The 19,433-nt window shown below is 60.7% G+C and overlaps 3 protein-coding genes across 9 annotated transcripts in view; all 3 read right to left on the reverse strand.

Annotated features, from left to right (window-relative positions):
- Positions 1 to 7,053: 7,053 nt before the first annotated feature.
- On the reverse strand, positions 7,054 to 10,972 carry JOSD2 (Josephin domain containing 2). Of its 4 annotated transcripts, none has more exons than XM_045988361.1 (5): positions 10,664 to 10,972; positions 9,974 to 10,136; positions 8,383 to 8,508; positions 7,433 to 7,627; positions 7,054 to 7,330 (listed from the first exon to the last, which is right to left on the reverse strand). In XM_045988361.1, exons 1-5 carry the CDS (start codon positions 10,683 to 10,685, stop codon positions 7,231 to 7,233), a joined length of 606 nt encoding a protein of 201 aa, XP_045844317.1. In that variant the 5' UTR covers positions 10,686 to 10,972; the 3' UTR covers positions 7,054 to 7,230. The 4 variants fall into 4 exon arrangements, with proteins under 4 accessions (XP_045844317.1, XP_045844320.1, XP_045844318.1 ...); XM_045988364.1 differs by having other exon boundaries at positions 10,706 to 10,971; XM_045988362.1 differs by having other exon boundaries at positions 9,974 to 10,133; positions 10,664 to 10,971.
- A 237-nt stretch (positions 10,973 to 11,209) lies between these two features.
- On the reverse strand, positions 11,210 to 13,601 carry ASPDH (aspartate dehydrogenase domain containing). 3 transcript variants are annotated; one of them, XM_045988321.1, is made up of 7 exons: positions 13,389 to 13,593; positions 12,839 to 12,983; positions 12,511 to 12,595; positions 12,269 to 12,418; positions 11,966 to 12,186; positions 11,742 to 11,896; positions 11,210 to 11,373 (listed from the first exon to the last, which is right to left on the reverse strand). In XM_045988321.1, exons 1-7 carry the CDS (start codon positions 13,441 to 13,443, stop codon positions 11,330 to 11,332), a joined length of 855 nt encoding a protein of 284 aa, XP_045844277.1. In that variant the 5' UTR covers positions 13,444 to 13,593; the 3' UTR covers positions 11,210 to 11,329. The 3 variants fall into 3 exon arrangements, with proteins under 3 accessions (XP_045844277.1, XP_045844278.1, XP_045844276.1); XM_045988322.1 differs by lacking the exon at positions 11,210 to 11,373 and having other exon boundaries at positions 11,382 to 11,896; positions 12,839 to 12,978; positions 13,389 to 13,601; XM_045988320.1 differs by lacking the exon at positions 11,210 to 11,373 and having other exon boundaries at positions 11,382 to 11,896; positions 13,389 to 13,601.
- Positions 13,602 to 15,921: 2,320 nt separating this feature from the next.
- LRRC4B (leucine rich repeat containing 4B) overlaps positions 15,922 to 19,433 on the reverse strand; it is a 37,519-nt gene continuing 34,007 nt past the window's right edge. For both annotated transcript variants that reach the window (XM_045988229.1, XM_045988230.1), the window contains exon 3: positions 15,922 to 18,403. In XM_045988229.1, the coding sequence (XP_045844185.1) occupies positions 16,562 to 18,403 (1,842 nt within the window). In that variant the 3' untranslated portion in view covers positions 15,922 to 16,561. The remainder of the gene's footprint in view (positions 18,404 to 19,433) is intronic.

The raw sequence follows: 19,433 nt of genomic DNA on the forward strand, positions 1-19,433 counted from the left end.
AGGGGGGAGAGTCTAAGAGATAGAGTGTGTGTCAGAAAGTCTGAGAGGAAGAGTCTGAGGGAAAGAATTTGAGAGAGTCTGAGAAAGTCTGAGAGGAAAAGTCTAAGAGAGTCTGAGAGAATCAGAGAGTCAGAGGGAGAGTTTGAGACAGGCAGAGAGAAAGTCTGAGAGAATCAGAGAGTGAGAAAGTCTAAGAGAGGAAGAGTCAGAAAGGGTCAGAGAGAGTCTCAAAGTCTGAGAGAATCTGAGAAAGTCTGAGTCAGAGAGAAAAAGAGGGAGTTTGAGAGAGTTTGAGGAAGTCTGAGAGACAGAGAAAAAAAAGAGAGTCTAAGAGAAATAGGGAGAGAGAGAGTTTGAGAAAGTCAGAGAGAGAGAGGGAAAGAGTGAGAAAGAGAAAGAGTGAGAGCATGGGAGACTCAGGAAGTCAGAGATGGAGAGTCTGGGAGAGTCTAAGAATCAGAGAGGGAGTGAGAGAGTTTTTGAGAAAGTCTGAGAGAGGGAGAGAGAGTCTGAGGAAGTCTGAAAGAGAGAGAGAGTAAACAGACAAGAGAACTGCAGTGGGACAGACACTCAGAGGCGGGGAGACTGGCACGAAAGTTCCCTTCCCCTTCTGACTGCCAGTCCTTATCTGCTGCTCCAGGCGGTGGGAGCCTGGCAGTAGGCCACAGGGCAGGGACAGAGAGTAACTTAAGGCTTCTTGGCCAGAAGAATCAGCACCTCCTCTAATGGGCACTAGCTGCCTCCCATGTTCTGTTCTAGTATTTTCTATCTTACTTTCTCTCTTGCTCTTAACTCAGTCCCCTTGTCCCTCCCCTACACCAGAGAGTGGCTATTACCCACGATTTTTTTCCTAATGAAATCAAATTGGAGCTGAAATCTGTTGTCACCATCACTGTGAGGGGAAGACGATCTGCTTCTCCAGTGGTGGTGACTGAGACTCTAGAGTAGCCCTACATCCCTTCTGCCTAGAAAATTCAGAACTTCCACTACTGAGGAACAAAAAGAAAGAGGAAGCCAGTGGAGTGGAAGGGGCAGGGCAGAACAAAAGGTTTAATGAGAGGTGTCAGTGTGTATAGATTACCTAGCACACAGTTGGTGCTCAATTAGTGCCCCCCCCTTTTCTGTTGGAGAGCACTGAGAGCAGGAAGGAACAGAAGAGGCAGCAGAAGAGGCAGCAGAGAAGAAGGGAAAGGGGGAAGGAGGTTGGGGGGGGGGGGGCTGTGCTTATTTAGAGCCCAGCACATAGTCTGTGCTCAATAAATGTCCATTCCAGTCTTCCAGAGAGAGGAGACAAGTCAGAAAGAAAGTGAAGAAACCACCATAAAGGAAAAGCAGCCTAAGGAGAGAGTCAATGATGCAAATTGCTGGGCATACAGTAGGTGTTTATTAAGTGTTCTTTTCCCAGGAGAAACAAGAAAGACAGGGAGGGGAAGCTCCAGCAGAGAGAATGAGTAGGAGAAGCTGTGAGGGAAGGGACTGGACACACAGTAGGTGCTTAATACGTACCCATAACCCTCCATGGTAGTGAGCACAGAAGAAGCAGCCAGGAGGAGCGAGCACAGAAGCAGCAGCCAGGAGGAGCGAAGAAAGCAGAGAGGAAGAGAGAAGGAAGAACAGAGCCTGTGAGGCAGTGACAGGGTATATGAAGGAGCAGCACACAGTAGGTGCTTAATACATGCCTATTTCCTCTCCCAGGAGAGAGCAGACAGGGCAGAGAAGAGTGGAGAAGCCGGAGGAGAGAAGGGGCCCAGGAGAAGAAATGAGAAGAGAGTGTGTATAGGTTAGGCTGTGGGTACCCAGGAGGCACTCAATAAATGCACATTGATTTCCTAAGGGGGTGGAGAGAGCAAAAGGGAAAGGAAAGTGCAGGCACAGGCAAGGGGAAAGGAAAGTTAGCGAAGGAGGCTGATTGCATAGGAACCCCGTAAAGCCGGCAGGCCAGAAGGTGGAGGTAACCTCAAGAAGAACTGGCGAAGGAGAGGACGCATACAGAGGAGGCAATACAGGCAAATCATGGGGCACACAGGAGGTGCTCAGTAAATGCTTATTGTCTTCCCCAAAAGAGGACCTAGAGAACGCAGGGAAGGGAGAAGCCATCAGAGGGAGAGGGACAGGGAGATAAAGGCAAGAGGAGATGAGATGAGACATTAATTGCCTGATATACAGTAGGTGGCCCATAGTTGCTTGTTCTCTTCCCCAAGAAAGAGCAGATGGAGCAGAAATGAAGAAACAGGGAGAATTGAGGGGGGAGGGGGCATAAGGAGATTGTCTGGCATACGATAGGTGCTCAATAAATGCCAGTTTCCTTCCCTGGCAGAAAGCAGCAGAAGGTAGCAGAGACCTCAGGTCAGTGAAATGGGAGGGTGAGAGGAGAGTAGGGAAGGCACAGGCAATTGGTTGTCATACCATAGGTGCTCAGTAAATGTCTGTTCTTTGTCTTGGAAGAGAGCAGAGAGCCCAGAAAGACGAGGGGACAGAGGAGAGAAGAGGAAGGAAGAAGGTATGAGGAAGGGAGAAAAAAAAAAAGATGTGTAAACTACCCGGCACACAGTAGGTGCTCAATATGTGTCCATTCCCTCCCTGCCCCCCCAACCCTGGAGGGAGCAGAAAGTCAGAAAGGAGAGGAAATCAGGAGAGAGGGAAGAAAGGAATTGAGGGAGAAAAAAGTGTGGAAGGAGAGGAAATCAGGAGAGAGGGAAGAAAGGAATTGAGGGAGAAAAAAGTGTGGAAGGAGAGGAGACTGTAAATTTCCCAGCACACAGTAGGTGCTGCACCAGTGTGCATTCTCTTCCCAGGAGACCAGGCAGATCAGGAAGAATTGCAAGGCATCTGGGTGGAAGGGACAGGAGAGCAGAAAGAGTAGAAGGTGCAGAGGCCGTGCAGAAATTGCCTGGTAAACATTAGGAACTTTAAAAATGCCCCTTTCCTCCAAGAATGGGAGCCAGAAGCTTAGGAAGAACAGCAGAGGGCAGAGAGGAAGGGGTGCCAGAGGAGGCAAGGAGGCATTTCAGGTGCATACAGCAGGTGCTGCATAAATGCTTATCTCCTTCCCTGGTAAAGCAGAAAGCAGGCTGGGAGCTCAGGAGGAGGATGAGTGAGAAGGGGGAGTCTGAGGGTAGAGGCCAAAGGCAGGCCTCCTGGTGGCTTTCCCTCTCCGGGGCCCAGCCCACCCTCCAGCTGCTCGACTGGGACAAGGGCGCATTGTCCCTGGCCAGCTCAGCCTGGGGACAGGGAAGGGGCTGCTGTGTCTGGGGGGTGGGGCGCTGCCTGTCTCTGAGTCACTCTGTGTCTCTGCATCTCCCCACCTCACTGTGTGCGTCTCTCTGCGTCTCTGTGTCCTGCCATCCCACTGTCCCACTATCTCCCCTCTCTAAGTCTGTGGCCCCCTATTTTGGTCTCTGTTCCACCGTTTCTGGGTCCGCCCTGCCCATCTGTCTTTCTGTCTCTCCCCAGTTGCTCAGTCTGTCGTTCAGGCTCTGTTTTTGGGAGGTAGGAGCAGGCTGGACCCAGGGGGGTCAGAGGCGAGGAGTGAGCAAGGAAAGGAGGAGACAGGGGAGCGAGAGAGTGAGGACAGAACCGCTTTATTGAGCAGAAACCGCAGCAGAGGGCCTGGTGGCCTCCCTCAGGAGCTTGGGGGCAGGGGTGGGGGGTGGCGAAGGGCAACAACAGGGACTCGAGACAGCGGGACTGAGGGACACAGAAAGAGAAAGGGAAAGAGAAACTGAGGCTAGGAGAAGCAGGGGGAGGGATGGAGAGATGGGAGGAGGGAGAGATGTGGGTGGGAGGAAGAGTCAGAGATGGAGAGAGAGAGAGAGAAGGAGGGGAGACAAAAAGAGACGAAGACGAAGACGAGGGAGCAGGAGAGACCAGGGAGGGCAGGGAGGGCAGGCCGAGATCTAGAAACGGGAGAGGAGGGAGGAGAGCGAGAGGGACAGAAATGGGAAGAAACAGGACAGATGGAGAGAGACAAAGGGGAGGAGGGGATATGGGGCAAGGGAGACAGACAGACGGATGTGGAGAGAAGGGGGCAGGCAAGAGACAGGAACAGAGAGAAAAAAAGAGGGGGGGAGAGAGAGAGAGAGAGAGAGAGAGAGATGGCCCAGCTGCTGGGTGGGCAGCGGAGAAGTGGAGGAAGGAGCGCGGTCCCTCTCACCTGACATCGGCGGCGGCCGCCCCCCAGGCCCAACTGGGCAATTTAAGGGGCGCCCTGGGGGCGGGACCACCTCCCCTCACTGCCTTATCTGGTCAGCCCTGGGCTCCGAGAGCTAAATCGGGCCTCAGCTGTCAGCACCCGGGTGCGCGGGACAGCTGTCACCCCGCCCTGCACCTGCCACCTGCCACATGGCTGCGGCCGCCCCAGCGGGGAGCCGGGCGCCCGGGGCTGGCGAGGGGGCAGGGGGCGCTCTGCGCGGTGAGGGTCCAACGGTAAGCGCTCCCGCGGCCCGCAGGCCCCACGGCCTTGGAGAGCCGGAGGGGTTAGTGCCCCAGGGGGGCTGAGAGCATCAGGGGAGGGAGGGCCCGACCCCCGCCCACCCCCGGGCCCCGCCCTGGCGCGGCGGCTCCTCAGCTCCTCGCTCGGCCCATATTAGGCCATTAGGCCACGGCTGAGAAGGCACCTGGGGAGGTCACTCAGGCCCAGGAATAGAAACACTCAGGGAGTCCCGCCAGGCTGTCTGGGACCGCAAGGGACCGGCGACAGGCACGGAGGGCAGGAGGGGGCCCCAGAGGACCCAGGGAGACAGAAGCTGGGAAAGACACGGAAACATCCAAAAAGGGAGACAAAGAGAGGGACACAAAGCGAGGGACCGAGGAGTCAAAGACCCAGATGTGGGAGAGCGAGCAAGCTGGAGAGGCACAGAGGGGGCAGGCCGGGTGTGGGGACCGTCCCCCAAGTTGGGGCGCCCCTGGACCCCAGCAGTTTCTAATGTGCTGTTTGACTTTTTACAAGTTGCCCTTTGACCTCCAGAAGTCTTGGGAACCCAAACCTGCCAAGCCCCAGTCCCAGCAGCACCCACGGGCCTGACAAGCCTCCAGCTGTGCCCGCACCCCGTCTTCTGAGGGCCCTACCTGCCTCTCCCTGCCCGTGGCCATCCTGTCCCTGGGTCCCCCGTTTTTGCCCACTCCTAAAAGGGGACCCTGCTTTTGCCCAAGCCCCACTCTACCTGATTCCCTCCCTGGGCTCACACACACTCATGCCTCCTGGAACAGGCCAGAGACCCCCAAAGCCATCTCCGGAGCCCCTGACCTGGCTTCCCCTCCCCCCCCACCATTTGTCACATCCCTTACATCCCGCTGTGCGGCATGTCCACCAGTCCCCAAACCACTCTTCATCTGTTGGGGGTGGCCGCACTGTCCCAGGGTCCTAGGGCCAGATGCTTGGGTGCCTTCTTCATTCCTCCTCACGTTTGCCCCCAGAGCCAAGCTGCTGGACTGTGTCCCTCTCCCTCCCCGGGGTCCCGACTCAGGCCTCCATCCTCTCCCCTCTGGATCCTCAGCCTCTTCCCAGGCCTCCCGGGCTGTCCCCGCCACCCGCCCCACAAGGGCACTTTTGGAGCCCGGGACTGACCAGCTGCGCCCTCGTGGCCCCCACCTGCTGTCCTGGACAAGGTCCAGCCCTCAGTGTCCCCATGGAGGCCTTGTGGCCTGGGCCTGGTGGGGACCCACTCTCGTCTGACAGCCCCTGGTCAGCGACAAGTAGCGATGGCTCCCGTTGTACTGTGGGGCTCCTGCGGAGTTGTCTCCCAGTCTGAAACAGAGCCCCCTTCCTCCCACTGGCCCTTTGCAGAGGGGCAGGTCCTCCCCCCAGATCCCCTCAACTTCCTCCGGCCCCCTGGGGGTCCCTCTTAAAGCCTCCCACCCTGAACGAGGACTGGGGAGAGGGCTCCTGTTCCCTCAAGTCTGCCACCCAGCCCGAGAGCAGCTCCTGGCTTTGTCTGCGGAGGTGCCCGGAGGGTTGGGGGTGTGGGGGGAGGGGTGGGGGGTAGGGGGGAGAGACGGGGGGGGGGGGGCGGGTGTTGGGAGGAGTGTCAATGCCAACAGGACAGGGAAGCTACAGCAAGGGACAGCAGCCCCTGGGGAAGGACACAGAACAGGAGGGGTCCTGCTCCAGTGAGAATGTGGAAAGAAGACACCTGGTGGGAGCCTGTCCTCCTGCTCAAATCCCTGAGGGCCTCCATTGTCCCCCTTTGTCACCTCCTGCTCCTGCCTGGCTCTGGCCAAACCAGCCTTCCCAGAGCCTTTGCGCTGCTGCTCCCTCAGCCCAGAACGCCTTTCCTCTGCACCCCCCACAGCTCCCTCCTTCCCCTTCTTCCAGTTGCGGCTCCAAGGGCTCCGCTGCCCTGGATGAATCCCCCCACGCTGTACCAGCTCCTAAGGCTGTTTCTTCTCTCAAACGTGCGGAGGCCAGAAGTCTAATGTGCCTCACTGGGCTGGAGTCAGCGTGTGGGCAGGGCTGGTTCCTCCTGGGGCCCTGGCCCCCGGTCTGGGCTGCCTCCATTTCCCTGCTCTGGCCCCTTCTCGTCTCCAAAGCTGTCCACCACGTAGCATCTCTGCCCCGCTTCCTTTGCCAGGTCTCTTGGCCTCTCCTCTCCTGCCTCCTCCGCTGTCAGGACTGCGGGCTGGCCCGCATAATGCGGGGTCGTTTTCCTGTCTTAAGGTCGGTGGGTCAGCAACCTGCGTTCCCCTCTGCCAGGCAGCTGAACACAGGGATAGTGGCCTGGCCCCCTCTTGGAGCCACTGATGGAGAATTGAGACTCCAGGAAGAAACTTGCTTTCTCCTCAGCACTTAGCCCACCGAACACTCTAGATTGTGCCTATAGGCTCCTGGTCTCTCCCCCGGCCCACAAAAGCAGGGATTTGTGCTGTTTCCGGCTGTGCCCCCGAACAGGAAACGGAGGCCCAGAAAGGTGGGTGACTCACCCGAGCTGGTGAAGCGGGAAGGTGGGGGAGCATTTGGGCTCCGGGGCTCCTCACAATGCCCACCTGGCTACCAGCCTCTCTGCTCCGCGGGAGCCCCGGAGGGAAAGGGTCCCCCCAGGCAGATGCAGGCCAGGCTGGGAGCAAACGAGTAGATTTATTGAGGCAGCAGCGGCATTGAGCAGGGGTATGGGAAAGGGGTTGGGGCCTCCGCGGGGTCCAGGAGGAGCGGGGCCTAGTCCTTCCCCGGCACTCAGGGGCCAGCCGTGGACGCACAGGGACTGCCCAGGCAGCCTGGTTCCCTCCTCCGCGGGGTCAGTCTGTCTGCAGCCAGGAGCCCGTTTCCTCCACCTCCTTGGTCACCACCAGCAGCACCTCGCACAGGCCCTGAGCCAGCGCGGCCGCCAGGAAGGCCCTGGGCAGAGAAATGAGACTGAGGCCCAGGAGCCTGGGTGTTGCCTCCAGGGGAGGGGGGCCCTAGCGCCCTGCCCCAGCCCCGGAGTCACCTCGCCCTCACCTGACACCGTCCTCGTCCCCCAGGACCTCGGGCGCCCGCAGCTTGGAGTCCAGGTTGTAGTAGACGCCGTCCACCTGGCGGAGGGCCACCCAGTGCCGCCGGCGCAGGGGCAGGGACAGCAGCCCCAGGGACATGGGCGATGGCAGGTTCAGGATCAGTCCCAGCACCTGGGGCAGGGCCAGCTGGGACAGGGGCCTGTGTGGGAGGAGTGCAGACCCTGCCGTCAGGGTCCTGGGCTCACCCGCTGGCCCAAGGGTACTGAGCTTGTGGGACCCCGGCTGGCGAGGCAGCAGTGGCCCCCCGAGCCTGCCCAAGGACACTCCTCTCTCGGCGCAACCTTTGTCTCCTTCCACTCACCTGATCACGCATGCAGCCAAACCTCCCAGCCATCTAGTGACCACCCTGACCAGCTACCCATCTGTCATCCACCCAAACATCATTCACTACTGACGCAACTGACCAGCCAGCCACCAACTCAGCAACTTGCCCACCATCCTCCAGTCTTCAACCACTCTTTACCAATCCATCCGTCCGTCTGTCCAACCATCGAACTACCCAACCACCTGTTCACTGTCCACTGTCCACCAATCATCCATCCTTTGTTCACTCACCCGACCACTCACCCATCCCATCAGCCAACCACCACCTACTCAACACATCCAACTACCAATTTACCGTCCATTTCCTGACCAGATGACCGTCTGTCTCTCTGTCATCCACCCCTCAGCCCATCCTGTTGTCCATCCAGTCACCCACTCATCTTTCCACCATCTCCCAGCCCATGGTCTACCATCCACCCATCATTCAGCCATGCCAACCACCCACCCATCTACCCCTTCTTTCTCGCCTCCTGTCCACCCATCCCTCTCCTGCTTTGTCCCACATGGATACTGTCATGCTGTATCCACTGTCCCAGGCTTAGCACACATGACACGGGCTTGGGATCCCACCTCCTTCTGTCCCACCACACGGTGGCCAGGCCCAGCCCTTGCAGGGCAGCCATGATCACGTTGACGTCATAGTTGCCGGTGCCCAGGAGGCTGCGATGGGGATTCAGCCGGGAGTCTGGGGCCAACCTGGTTGGGGATAGTCAGAGCTTGAGTTGGGGGCCCCTGAAAAGGTTGTCCCCACAGAGCAGGAGAGGCCCAGGGTCCTTGAATCACCCAGCCTTTGGACTCTATCCTTTGTTCAACCCAATGACTTATCAGCCCCAAGCCTGATTCCTTCTGTCCCCACCTCTCTCTGCTCCTGGAGCCACATTTCCCAGCTCAGGCCTTGTCTTCCCCCAACCCAGGACCCTTATCTGGCCTCCAGCCTCCAATCTCAAGGGCTCTTTCCACACCCGACACTGACCCTGCATTTCCCCTGCTCCCCTTCCCTGGTGCCCTGTCACCCCAGGATAAAGTCTCAGCCCTTCAGCTGGCCTCCTCGCCTCAGTTCCACCCCAGCCACCTGTCCTGTACTCCTGCCTCCCAGCCTCTCTCCTGCAGCTACCCCCCAGCTCCAGGGGCCCACCCTGCCACCACTTGTCTCTGGATCCTGCCTTCTCCAAACAGTGGCACCTTTGTTCTTTCTCCGGGCCCTTGGTGGGCAGGGCAGGGGGAGGGGTCGGAGAGGAAAAGTCTGTGTATTATTTTCCTGTGTATCTGTCTGCCTGGCCTCCTCCAGGGGAGGGCTCCTACTGGACTCATCTCTGGGTCTCCAGCATAGCCTCGGTGTAAAAGAGTTGATGGCCCACTGCTGTGAATGCCAGAGGAGAGGAATAAATTCTATAATAATCAGTCTGAGGGGCTGGGACTCTGCTTGAGGATGCCGGGGGTCCACGAGGGCTGTAAGCAAGAGTGGGGAAGACACAGTCATCTCTGGGTGTAGCATCATGTGGGTGGTTACTGACAGGAGGAAGGATCCAGGAGATGACGGGCTTGGGCTAGGGCCGGGGCTGTGGGGATGGAGAGGAGGAGACAAGGGAGAGCAGGAAAAAAGAAGTGACGTTTGAAATCTTGCAAGTGAGGAGAAACATTCCAGGCTGCCGAGAGAAGGAAGCTGTTCCAGACGGGAGAATAGCTCATGCAAAGGTCCAGAAGCATCACAGCAGGGCTCATTCGGGCACTGGGGAGAACTGTGGTTTGGGGGTGCAGTGAGACATGATGCTGAAGAGGAAGACGGGGACCAGAGCATGCAGGGCCTTGGCAGGACCTGGGGCTTCTCCCAGGACTGCTGGGGAGCCACAGGAGGGCTGTGAGCAGTGGAGGGCAGGCTCAGAGCTGGGGCTGTGCAGAGCGTGGACTGATGGAGAAAACCGAGAAGCTGAGAGTCTGGAGGGGATGTGGGGATGAGGGTCCAGATAAGGGAAGATGAGGCCTGAGCTGGGGCTGTGGCTGTGGCAAAGGGCAGGTGTGAGAGGCCACATCACCATCTCTCAGTCCCGGGGTTCCCCAGGCAGGTGATGAGGCAGCTCTGTCGCTGCCTCGCTGTGAGACCTAGTTGGTGGTTTTGCCCACGAGCCACGCTTCTCCAGGGGTTAGGATGGGTGACGGTCACCTCTTGCAGATCTCATCGGCAGCCTCCTGGCTAAAGAGCTGCTGCTGCAGGACGTTGTTGAGGGCGTGGACGGCACACAGCTCCAGGCGTTGCCGTTCGTGATAAACGGAAGGCGGGTTCGGCTGTGCTCCTGGGGCCTGGGACATGCCGTCCTCGGCTCCTGCTTGGGGGTGACGGAAGAAGGTACTCGGCCTGGGATCTGGAAGCCCAACCTGCCAGCAGGCCCTGGGGGCACTGCCATTGAGGTGGGGGCTCAGGGCAGCCTGAGAGGACACTGGGTCACTAAGCCTGCTCCCCAGGCCTCTCCTGGCAGTGGGGTACCTCCATCCCCTACTGCTAGTGAAAAGGCTCTCCTCACCTAGCAACAGAGAACCCCCCATCCCTAAGTGAAAGGGTCCCTATGGTGGTCACCTAGCAACTCCCTCTCTCCTGTCTCTAGGTAACAGGCTCCCTCTCTGGTTACCTAGCAACAGAGGACCCTCTCCCCAACTAGGTGACAAGCCTCTCTAGTTACTTAGCAATAGAGAAATCCTCCTCCTCTGTTTCTAGGGAACAGGGTCTCCTCTGGTCGCCTAGCAACAGAAGACTCCCCTCCCCTATCACAAACAACAGGGTTTTCAGCTCCAGTAACTCAGCAACAGGGCCCCCTCCCCGGACACCAAGGAACAGAGCCCTTTCCCCGACCCATACCCCAACCGCGGCGCTTCCCCATTGCCTGGCAACGCCCCTCACCCCGCCTGCCTCTCTGCTCCCCGAGACCAGGGGCTCCCGCATCCCCCTGGGCGGCGGCTGTGGGTTCCGAGTGCGGGGCGGGCAGCACGGCGCTGACTGGCCAGGCCGGAAGCACACAGCTCCCGGCGGCCCCCGCGTGCCGGACTACATCTTCCGGCAGCCCCCGCGAGGGCCCGCTGCTCGGTACGGAACTTCCGGGCGGCTTGGCTCGGAAGTCCACTGTAGCTGAGAACTCGGAACTGCAGTTCCGCCGCTGCGGTGAATTCCGGAAATATGCCCTACGGCGGCCCTCCCCCACGGCCCCTCTCCGCCATCGCGCGCGGCCACGCCCCCTGGTGCTCAGAGGATTCTGGGAAATGTAGTGGGTAGGCTCTCGCGATAACTTCCGGGAGTGTTGTTCCCTCGTGTGCGGTGCTCTTCCTCTGCGGTGGCATCAAGCCGGGTGTGAAATCGCAGCGTGACGTCACAGAAGGGAAACAAGGGACGAGAGACACCAGACCATGGAGGGAGAAGAGCCTCCAATATTTACTGAGACAGGAGGGAGGTCGGGGGTAACCGAGGCCAGGGCGGTGGTGGGGGGACGTAAATGAGACGAAGGTGTCCGCTAGGGAAGGAGGCGGCTTCTCAGCAGAGATGGATCCCCGGCCTGGAGGGGAGCTGGCAGCAGCCTGCGGGGGGGGTGGGGGGGGGAGAGGGAGTGAAACGCTGGGTCCCAGAGATGAGAGACAGACGCCTGATGGGAGGGACAGACCACGGTGGGGGTGGAGGAAGACAGAGACGGACTGAGACCCGGAGGGGGACCGAGACACACAGTGAGAGAGGTTATAGGCTCCCAAGCGAGAGAAGGATACAGAAACTCAGGGAAAGGAGCCTTGGACACAGATCTATCAAGATTCAGAAACGTGGAGTAGAAGGTGAAGGAGACACAAATAAAGATCAGTCAACTGAGACAGAAACAGAACTGCAGAGCCAGACAGAGCCCGAGACCCAAGCTCCGCAGAGCATGGGGCCCAGGACTTGGGGAGAGGGGCCGCACCCAGGAGGCTGCGCCAGAAGGCTGTAACAGTGGCAGAGCCCGTGACAGCGCCGGGCTCAGCAGGATTCTCTCTGTGGGTGTGCACAGCAAACCTTCGCCCTGTGGGGCCTGGGGGTCCACTCAGCTCCACGTCCACCATGTGCATGTCTGTGAGGCTGGGGCAAGCAGGGTGGTCAGTCTGACTGGCCCAGCCCCAGCCCCAACCCCCACAAGCGTTCGCTCACCTGAGATCTGCCACAAGCACCCCAACCACGCCATCAAAGCCCAGGCTGGGGGCGGCAAGTGCGGCAGCCGCCATGGTGTTGGAGTTGCGGGGTGCAAAGGGGCAGAGTCCGCGGATGGGGCCTTCATAGAGCACAGTGCGACGCCCAGTGCTGGGTACTGCAGCCAGCGGTCCCTCTAGCCGGAAGCCGTCAGGGTGTGTGGCCATGGTGATGCGAAGACTCTGGAAGTGACAGCCAGGGTGACAGGACCGGGGGTCTCTGTAGGCCCGCTCTGGTTCGGCTGGGAGCCTAGCGGGCCCTCACCTGGAGGCCCCCAGCTGCGTCCAATCTGGTGATGTCCTCAGTGCCCCACAGGGCCCCCCGGGCCACAAACACAGCGTGGTTCCAGCGGTGCGAGGCCTCCAGGAGCTGGTGCTCTGTGGCCTGGTCAGCCAGGGCTGAGGGGGATCCCACCTGGGGTGGATGAAGGTGGGGAGGGTCTGAGGTCAGGGGACGGGCCCTACTGTAGGGTGGGGTGGAGCTGAGGCAGGCTGGGCAGGGCTCACCAGGAGATTGGCACAGCGCAGGATTTGTGCTCCAGATTCCTGGATTATTTTTGGATGGGCCACTTCCACCACAAGGTCAGGGTTCCTGGGAGAGGGGAGAAATGGGGAAGGGCCTTGGAGAGGTATTGGACTTCCCCTCCTCCGATTCCCTCAGAGTCTCTAGAGGCCCGTCACTCTTCACCCTGGCCTAAGAGGGGAAGCAGGATGGCTTGTCCTGTTTCACATTTGGTCCAGAGAGGGCAAGAGACTTGCCAGAGGTCACAGCACCTAAGGGAGGTCAGAACAGGAGCTTCAGGGAGCCCAAGTCTTTCATGGTGAGATCACTGACCTCTCCCCAAGAGCAGTGAGGTTCTGGAGCTGCAGGGACGGGGGCACATTCCCTGCCATTCGCCCTGGGTCACGATTCCAGACAAAAACAAGTTCTAGGCCCAGTTCTGGTCCCTGAGTCAGCAGGTCAGAAACAAGAGACTGTCCTGGGGAGAGGGAGGTTCAGTGAGAGAGGGACAGAGACCATTGGGAGGGGGAGAGGGACCCAGCGGGAGGGGATAGGGACCCAGGGGGAGAGGACAGAGACCCATGGGGAGGGTGGCAGGGACCCAGAGGGAGGGGGACAGAGACCACAGGGAGGGGGACAGACCTAGAGGGAGGGGGTTAGGGACTAGAGGGAGGGGGACAGGAACCCAGCAGGAGAGTGGCAGGGACCCAGAGGGAGGGAGCAATGGGGTCTGTGGTGGGAAGTGGATGGTGCTCAGGCAGACACAGAGGCAGAGCCAGGTGCAGATAAAGACATACATGACGGTGTGTTTGTGGAGGGCAAAGGGCTTTGGGGGGTTCAGGAAGGGGCCTGCGGAAGGGGCCCCAGAGGGTCAGTGACTCACCAAGGCGGCCGTAGCCCACCACCCCTACCCTCCTCGGGACCCGGTCGAGAGCCATGCCCTTGAATCTGGTGGTCTGCGTGAGGCCTGAGTTCGGTCAGCGGCTCACTGCCCCCCTTCCCTCGAGGACTGGGCCGGCTGATCTTTGGACATTTGACCCTTGATCCTCTCCAGAACCTTCCCCCTTCCCCACAGTGGCCCAGTGGAGAGGGTGTGGGTTTGCTGGGGATGGGGGCTGGGGGGTGAGGATCCTGGGGCAGTGGACACAACAACTTGGGGTTCCAGGACCCCACGTGGCCCCCATGATACCCAGCCTCTTCCTTCTCTGTTTTCTACCCTCCTCCCTTCCTGCTGATGTGGAAAATTTCCTCTGCAGTCCCCAGCCCCCCTTTCTGGCCAGCCAAGTTGTCATGGAAACTGCATCCTGCTTGGGGTGGGGGTAGAGAGGGTTGGGAACCAGGGAGAAGAGAGGCTGATGGGGACTCTGGGCTCCCAGTCTGTCCCTTGCTCCCGGGTTTCCAGTCCCCACCCTGGGGCCTGTAACCCACCCCCCAACCCCATGTCTCGGCACCCGTGTTTCTTGTCAACATTCCTCCTCTATCTTTTCCTCCTTTGGCTCTCTCCCCGACTCTCTCCCTCCATCCTGTCGCTGTCTCCGGGCCTCTGCCTGGACCTCCAGCCCTCCAGCCCCGCCCTGCCTTCTCTGGGCTGGCTGCCATTCTGTCCCCAGCTGGGCCAGGCCTGCATCTCCTCCCCACCCCAAGTTCCCAGGGAGGCCTGGCCTGGTGGTGCCCTGTCTCCCGCAGGCAGCAGGAGCTGGTCTGGCTCCCTGCAGCCCCGCACCCCCACCCCCAGCCCGGCTCCAGCCTGGTCTCCTTAGTTCACCTTGACTTCTCACCTTCCATCCACTCCTCTCTCAGCCACGATGCCGCCAGCCCCCCCCCCCCAATATCACGCTCTTGCTCCCACCCGCGCCCCATCCCCCACCTCCCGTTGTCCACGGAGAAGTCTGCAAGGCCTGCGGAGGCCCTGAGGTCCCCCCAAATGAGGCCTAACCAAGGCGCCCCGCAGGTGCCTGGCCTCAGAGCTGGCGGAGGCTGCAACGGCAGTGCGGCTCCCTGCCCCCAGCCACCACCTGGTACCCGCTGCAGTATTGCCATGGCAACCAGGATCGCACTGAAAGAGGACGGGAGAGAGAGAGAGCATGAGAGGGAGTGACAGGGCGCTGGGCTCCAAGAGTGCCAGGTCGACAGGCAGGAGCAGAGACCCCAGACGGCCATTACAGAGGCGGGTACAGCCACCAACGGGGGCACACAGGGCACACAGGGCCAGGGCCTGCCAAGTGTGGGGGCCCAGCTGGGCCGAGAGGAAGAAGAGGGCCAGCCTTGTGTGTCCATGGCCCACATCTGCCCCAAGTGGACCCTCTGCGGGCCTCGACAGCATAAGACAACAGCCCTGGCGGGGTTGCCCAGCCGACCCCTGGGGTTCGCTCCCACCAGCTGGCTCCTGTTCCCTCCCGGGGCGGGTGTATGAGACCCTGAGCTTCTGAGTTACTGCGCGGGCCCCCTCCCGCTCCCTTCCCCCCATGGCTCTGTGTAAGCCAGAAGGCAGAGCAGCCCCCTGGGCCGGGCCTGCTTTCCCCCTTTTGGCCTAACTCCCTGGCTCCCGGCAGTGGCTTGTGGGTTTGCAGAGGGGACGGACACTGTCTGGTTTGGCTCCGTTCTGAATTGAACCGTTTCCCCTAAAAAGATATGCTGAAGTCCTGTCCTCCAGGACCCGTGAATGTGACCTAATATGGAAACAGGGTCTTTGCAGATGATCGAATTAAGATGAGGCCCTGCTGGGTGCCTGGGTGCCTGGGTGCCTGGGTGGCTCGGTGGGTTAAGGCCTTTGCCTTCAGCTCAGGTCATGATCCCAGGGTCCTGGGATCGAGCCCTGCATCGGGCTCTCTGCTCAGCGGGGAGCCTGCTTCCTCCTCTTTCTCCGCCTGGCTCTCTGCCTACTTGTGATCTGTCAAATAAATAAATAAAATCTTTAAAAAAAAAAAAAAGATGAGTTCCTGCTGGCGTAGGGTGGGCCCTCGTTCCTATGCCCCATGTCCTTATAAAAAAGAGGAAATTTGGACAGAGATGGAGCGTGGGTGAAAGGAAGAGGATGGGGAGACTGGAGGGTAGCTGAGCAGCGGGAGGCAGGGAAGGATCTTCCCCACAGGCTCCAGAGGGAGCAGGGCCCTGCCCGCACCTCGATTCTAGGAGCTGCCCAGCCGCAACCTGTGGACCACCCCACCTGCGCTCCCCCACCCCGGCCCCCGCATGAGTGAGGGTGGGGTGGGGACAAGGGCCTCAGAACATCGGGGGTGCTGGGTGCCTGAGCCCTGTCTGGGGCTCCTGGGGTCAAGGGTGAGGGGCCTAAGAGCCCCCAGAGGTGCTGACCCCTGCGACCCTTTGAGCGGGCCTGTGACACTTGACTTTTCCATCCTCATTGCACCCCCGCCCGCATTCACTTTTTTCTCTGTCCTCCAGGCTTTCATGACCCAAAAAGAATTTTTTTTTTTACTTTTTCCGTGTTTTTTTTTTTTTAAAGTAATTACAGAGCAGGTAGTCGTTGACGCAAACCTCCCTTCAGTATCAAAAGAGTCTGTGGGCCAGGTGAGGGCTGGGGGCGAAGGGGGCAGGGCAGGGTGTCTGGAGGCTCTGACCGCGCGTCTGTCTCTTCAGTTTCGAGGGCGGAGGGGCGGGAGGGGGGACAGGCGTCAAACTGCAAAAAATGAACCGTAAAAGGAAGGTCGTTGGGGATGAGGGGAAAGGACACCCCCCAAAAAGCTCCGCTCTCCCCTGGAAGGCGGAGGGCCGGGAAGGGTCTGTCGAGAGCTGAGAGCTCGAGGAGGAAAAGCGGAGGGTTCCAGCCACTTCTCCGGAATCCCGCAGCCCCTCCCTTCGCCTGGGGTGGGGGGGGGGTGCGGCCAGAACCGCGGGGGGCCCGGTTCCCGGAGCCCCGCCCTGTCCTCGCGGGGGGCGGGGGTGAGCCGCCCTGGGGTCCGAATGCGGGCGGGGCTGCGACCCCTCCTTCCCCGACCTTCCCTGCGCGGTCTGGGCGCACGCGCGCGGGGGCCGGGCTGAGGGGAGGGTCCCGGTGTGGCCCGAGCCCCCGGGCGCCACCCCCCACCCCCGGCGGCTTCAGATCTGCGTCTCTTGCACGTTCTCCTTGGAGCCACTCTTGAAGAGTAGAGGTTCGTGGATGGAGTTGAGCCCAGGGGGGCCCTTGCCCCCGCAGCCCCCGCCGCTGGGGTTGCCGCTGTAGTGCGCCTTGAAGGCGGCCGCCACGTAGTGGTGGTGGTTGAGGTGGTCGCGCTCCAGGGCGGGCAGGGCCAGGTGGCTGTCCCCGCCGACGCCCCCCCCGCCGGCCACAGCGGCGGCAGCGGCCACGGACACGGCCGAGGCGGCAGGCAGCTCGTCCTCCACGTTGATGATCTCCACGGTGCGCGTGGGCCCGTGGTGCTTGTGGAGCTGGTGCTGCTTGCGCAGCTTGTAGAAGGCCACGAGCATCACGGCGGCCATGAACGTGATGGCCACGAAGCAGCCGATGATGATCTTGGTGGTCTTCATGACGTCATCCAGGTCCTTGAGGGCGTTCTCCGTCACGTCCGTGATGGGCACCGTGAACGCCTTCTCCGTGGGCCGCGAGGAGCGCGGGGCGGGCGCCGTGGTGGAGGACGAGGCGGGGCCGGCAGCGTCCCCGGGCCGGCCTCCGCCCCAGACACCGTCCGTCGTGGGTCCCGGCGGCTCCTTCTCCGTCCCCCGCGGCTGCAGGTTCTCCTCTCCCGGCTGCGTCTCCAGGGTCTCCACGGTCACGGTGGTGAAGTAGGTGTAGCCGCCGCTGCCGCCCCCGCCGCCGCCCGGTCCGCCCGGGCCGCCCCCGCCGCCGGCACCGCCGGCCGCCACGGGGTCCACGGCCGAGACGTTGAGCGTGGCCGAGGCGGTGGTGTTGCCGGCCGAGTTCGTCACCATGCACGTGTACTGGCCCGTGTCCTGTACCGTGACGTTGGTGAAGTTGAGCGTGCCGTCGTGCAGGACGGAGATGCGCACGCGGTAGGAGCCGTGGGTCATGAGGGTGCCGTTGGGCGTCAGCCAGTTGACGGAGGTCATGGAGGTGCCCGTGCGGCACTTGAGCTCGGCCGCCATGCCCTCGGTGACGTTCAGGTCCGTGGGCGGCTCCACGATGACCGGCGCGTAGCAGGTGAAGTGCGACTGGTCCAGCTCGCCGATATAGCGGCCCTTGAGGCCGGCGGGCGCGTGGCAGCGGGCACAGCACGTCGTGTTGCTGGGCACCGTCTCCTTGAGCCACCAGCTCAGCCAGAGCACGTCGCAGTTGCAGTGCCAGGGGTTATGGTTGAGGTGGACGCGCTCCAGGCGGTGCAGGGGCGTGAAGAGGTCGTGGGGCAGCGACATCAGGTTGTTGTGGGACAGGTTGAGCTCCTCCAGCGACTTGAGGTCGTCGAAGGCGTTGCGCTCGATGGTGGCCACCTGGGCGTGCATGAGCCACAGCTTGCGCAGGCTGGTGAGGCCCTGGAAGGAGCCCGGGCGGATCAGGTCCAGCCGGTTGCCCGACAGCTCCAGCTCCTCCAGGCGCACCAGGGCCGTCAGGTTGGGGATGTCCTTGAGGTTGCACATGCCCAGGTTGAGGTAGCGCAGGTTGACCAGGCCCTCAAAGGCCGCCTCCGAGATGTACTCCAGCCGCTTGAGCTCGCCCAAGTCCAGGCGCCGCAGGGACGGCACGCGGTTGAAGGCGTACGAGGGGATGCTCTCGATGGGGTTGTTGCGCAGCCAGAGCTCCCGCAGCTTGGACAGGTACTCGAAGGCCTGCGTGGGCACCGTCGTGAGCCGGTTGTCGAACAGCTCCAGCGTGTTGAGGCTGGGCAGCCCGTTGAAGGCGCCCACCTCGATCTTGCGCACCAGGTTCTTGCTCAGCTGCAGGATCTCCAGGTGCCGCAGGTGCTTGAACGTGTCGGTGCGGATCACCTGTGGTGGGGACGGGGAGACACCGTCAGCACAGCCCGGAGTCCCTTGCGCCGGGCACCCCCCCACCCCTGCGAGTGCAGAGCCGCGCCCCGCCCCTCGGGGGCTGTAACCCGGGAAGACTACCCTGGGAAACCCTTTGTTTCTCCCCGCAACACACTTGGTGCACGTGACGCACCCCTGGGCCCGCCCCTTCTCGCGTGTTTCCCCCGCGGGCGAGGAGGGCCGTAGTCCATCCCCGGTTTGCGGCGGGCGCTTACAGACCCTGTGTTCACTGCGGCCTAACCAGACGCGACCCGAAGGCCTGTCCGCCGCTCAGGGACCCACACTGTGTGCGCGCTCCGGGGAACACTGCGGCTCCCGAGGAGGAAGCAACCGTCCGTACACACGACCGGTCTCAGCGGCGGGTGTCCTGTTGAGCAAGAGAAGCCGGACACGAAGGAGCGCCGGCGGTAGGGTCGCGTCCGTCCCGCGTCCGACCTGTGCTAAGCGGTCGTCTCTGAGTGTGTGGGGTCAGGGGTGGAGGCCAGGCTGGCAGGGGGTACAAGAGAACCTTCTGGGGTGATGGAAAGGTTTTCAGCTGGGGTGGTGGGGCTGGATGAATAAGACTGTCAAAGCTCCCCAAACTGTACGGAAAACAGGGGCATTTTGTTATATGTAAATTACACCTCAGGGAAAAAAGATTAAAAATACTCACACCAACAGCTAACAGGCACTGAGCCCCTCTTTGGCACCAGACTCCATTCTAAATGCCTTACGAGTAACAATTCATTTAATCCGCCAAACTGTCCTACGAGGTAGGTACTTACTCAATATCTGGGACTATGAAATCCATAAAGCTCCAAAAACCAGAAGATTTTCCCTAACTTTGGCACCAAATGCCATTCGGTGGTACAGCCTGATCAGAACTCATGTGAAGCTAATTTAGAGCTTTTTATTGAGCCTATTCATGTGACTGTTCAAACACTTTCCTCTGGAAATAGTCCCACACTTGCTAAGAGGTTGGGGGGGCAGTATAAAATATGTGCTGGAC

The sequence above is a fragment of the Meles meles genome, chromosome 19, assembly GCF_922984935.1.
Source record: "Meles meles chromosome 19, mMelMel3.1 paternal haplotype, whole genome shotgun sequence".
Classification (NCBI taxonomy): Eukaryota; Metazoa; Chordata; class Mammalia; order Carnivora; family Mustelidae; genus Meles; species Meles meles.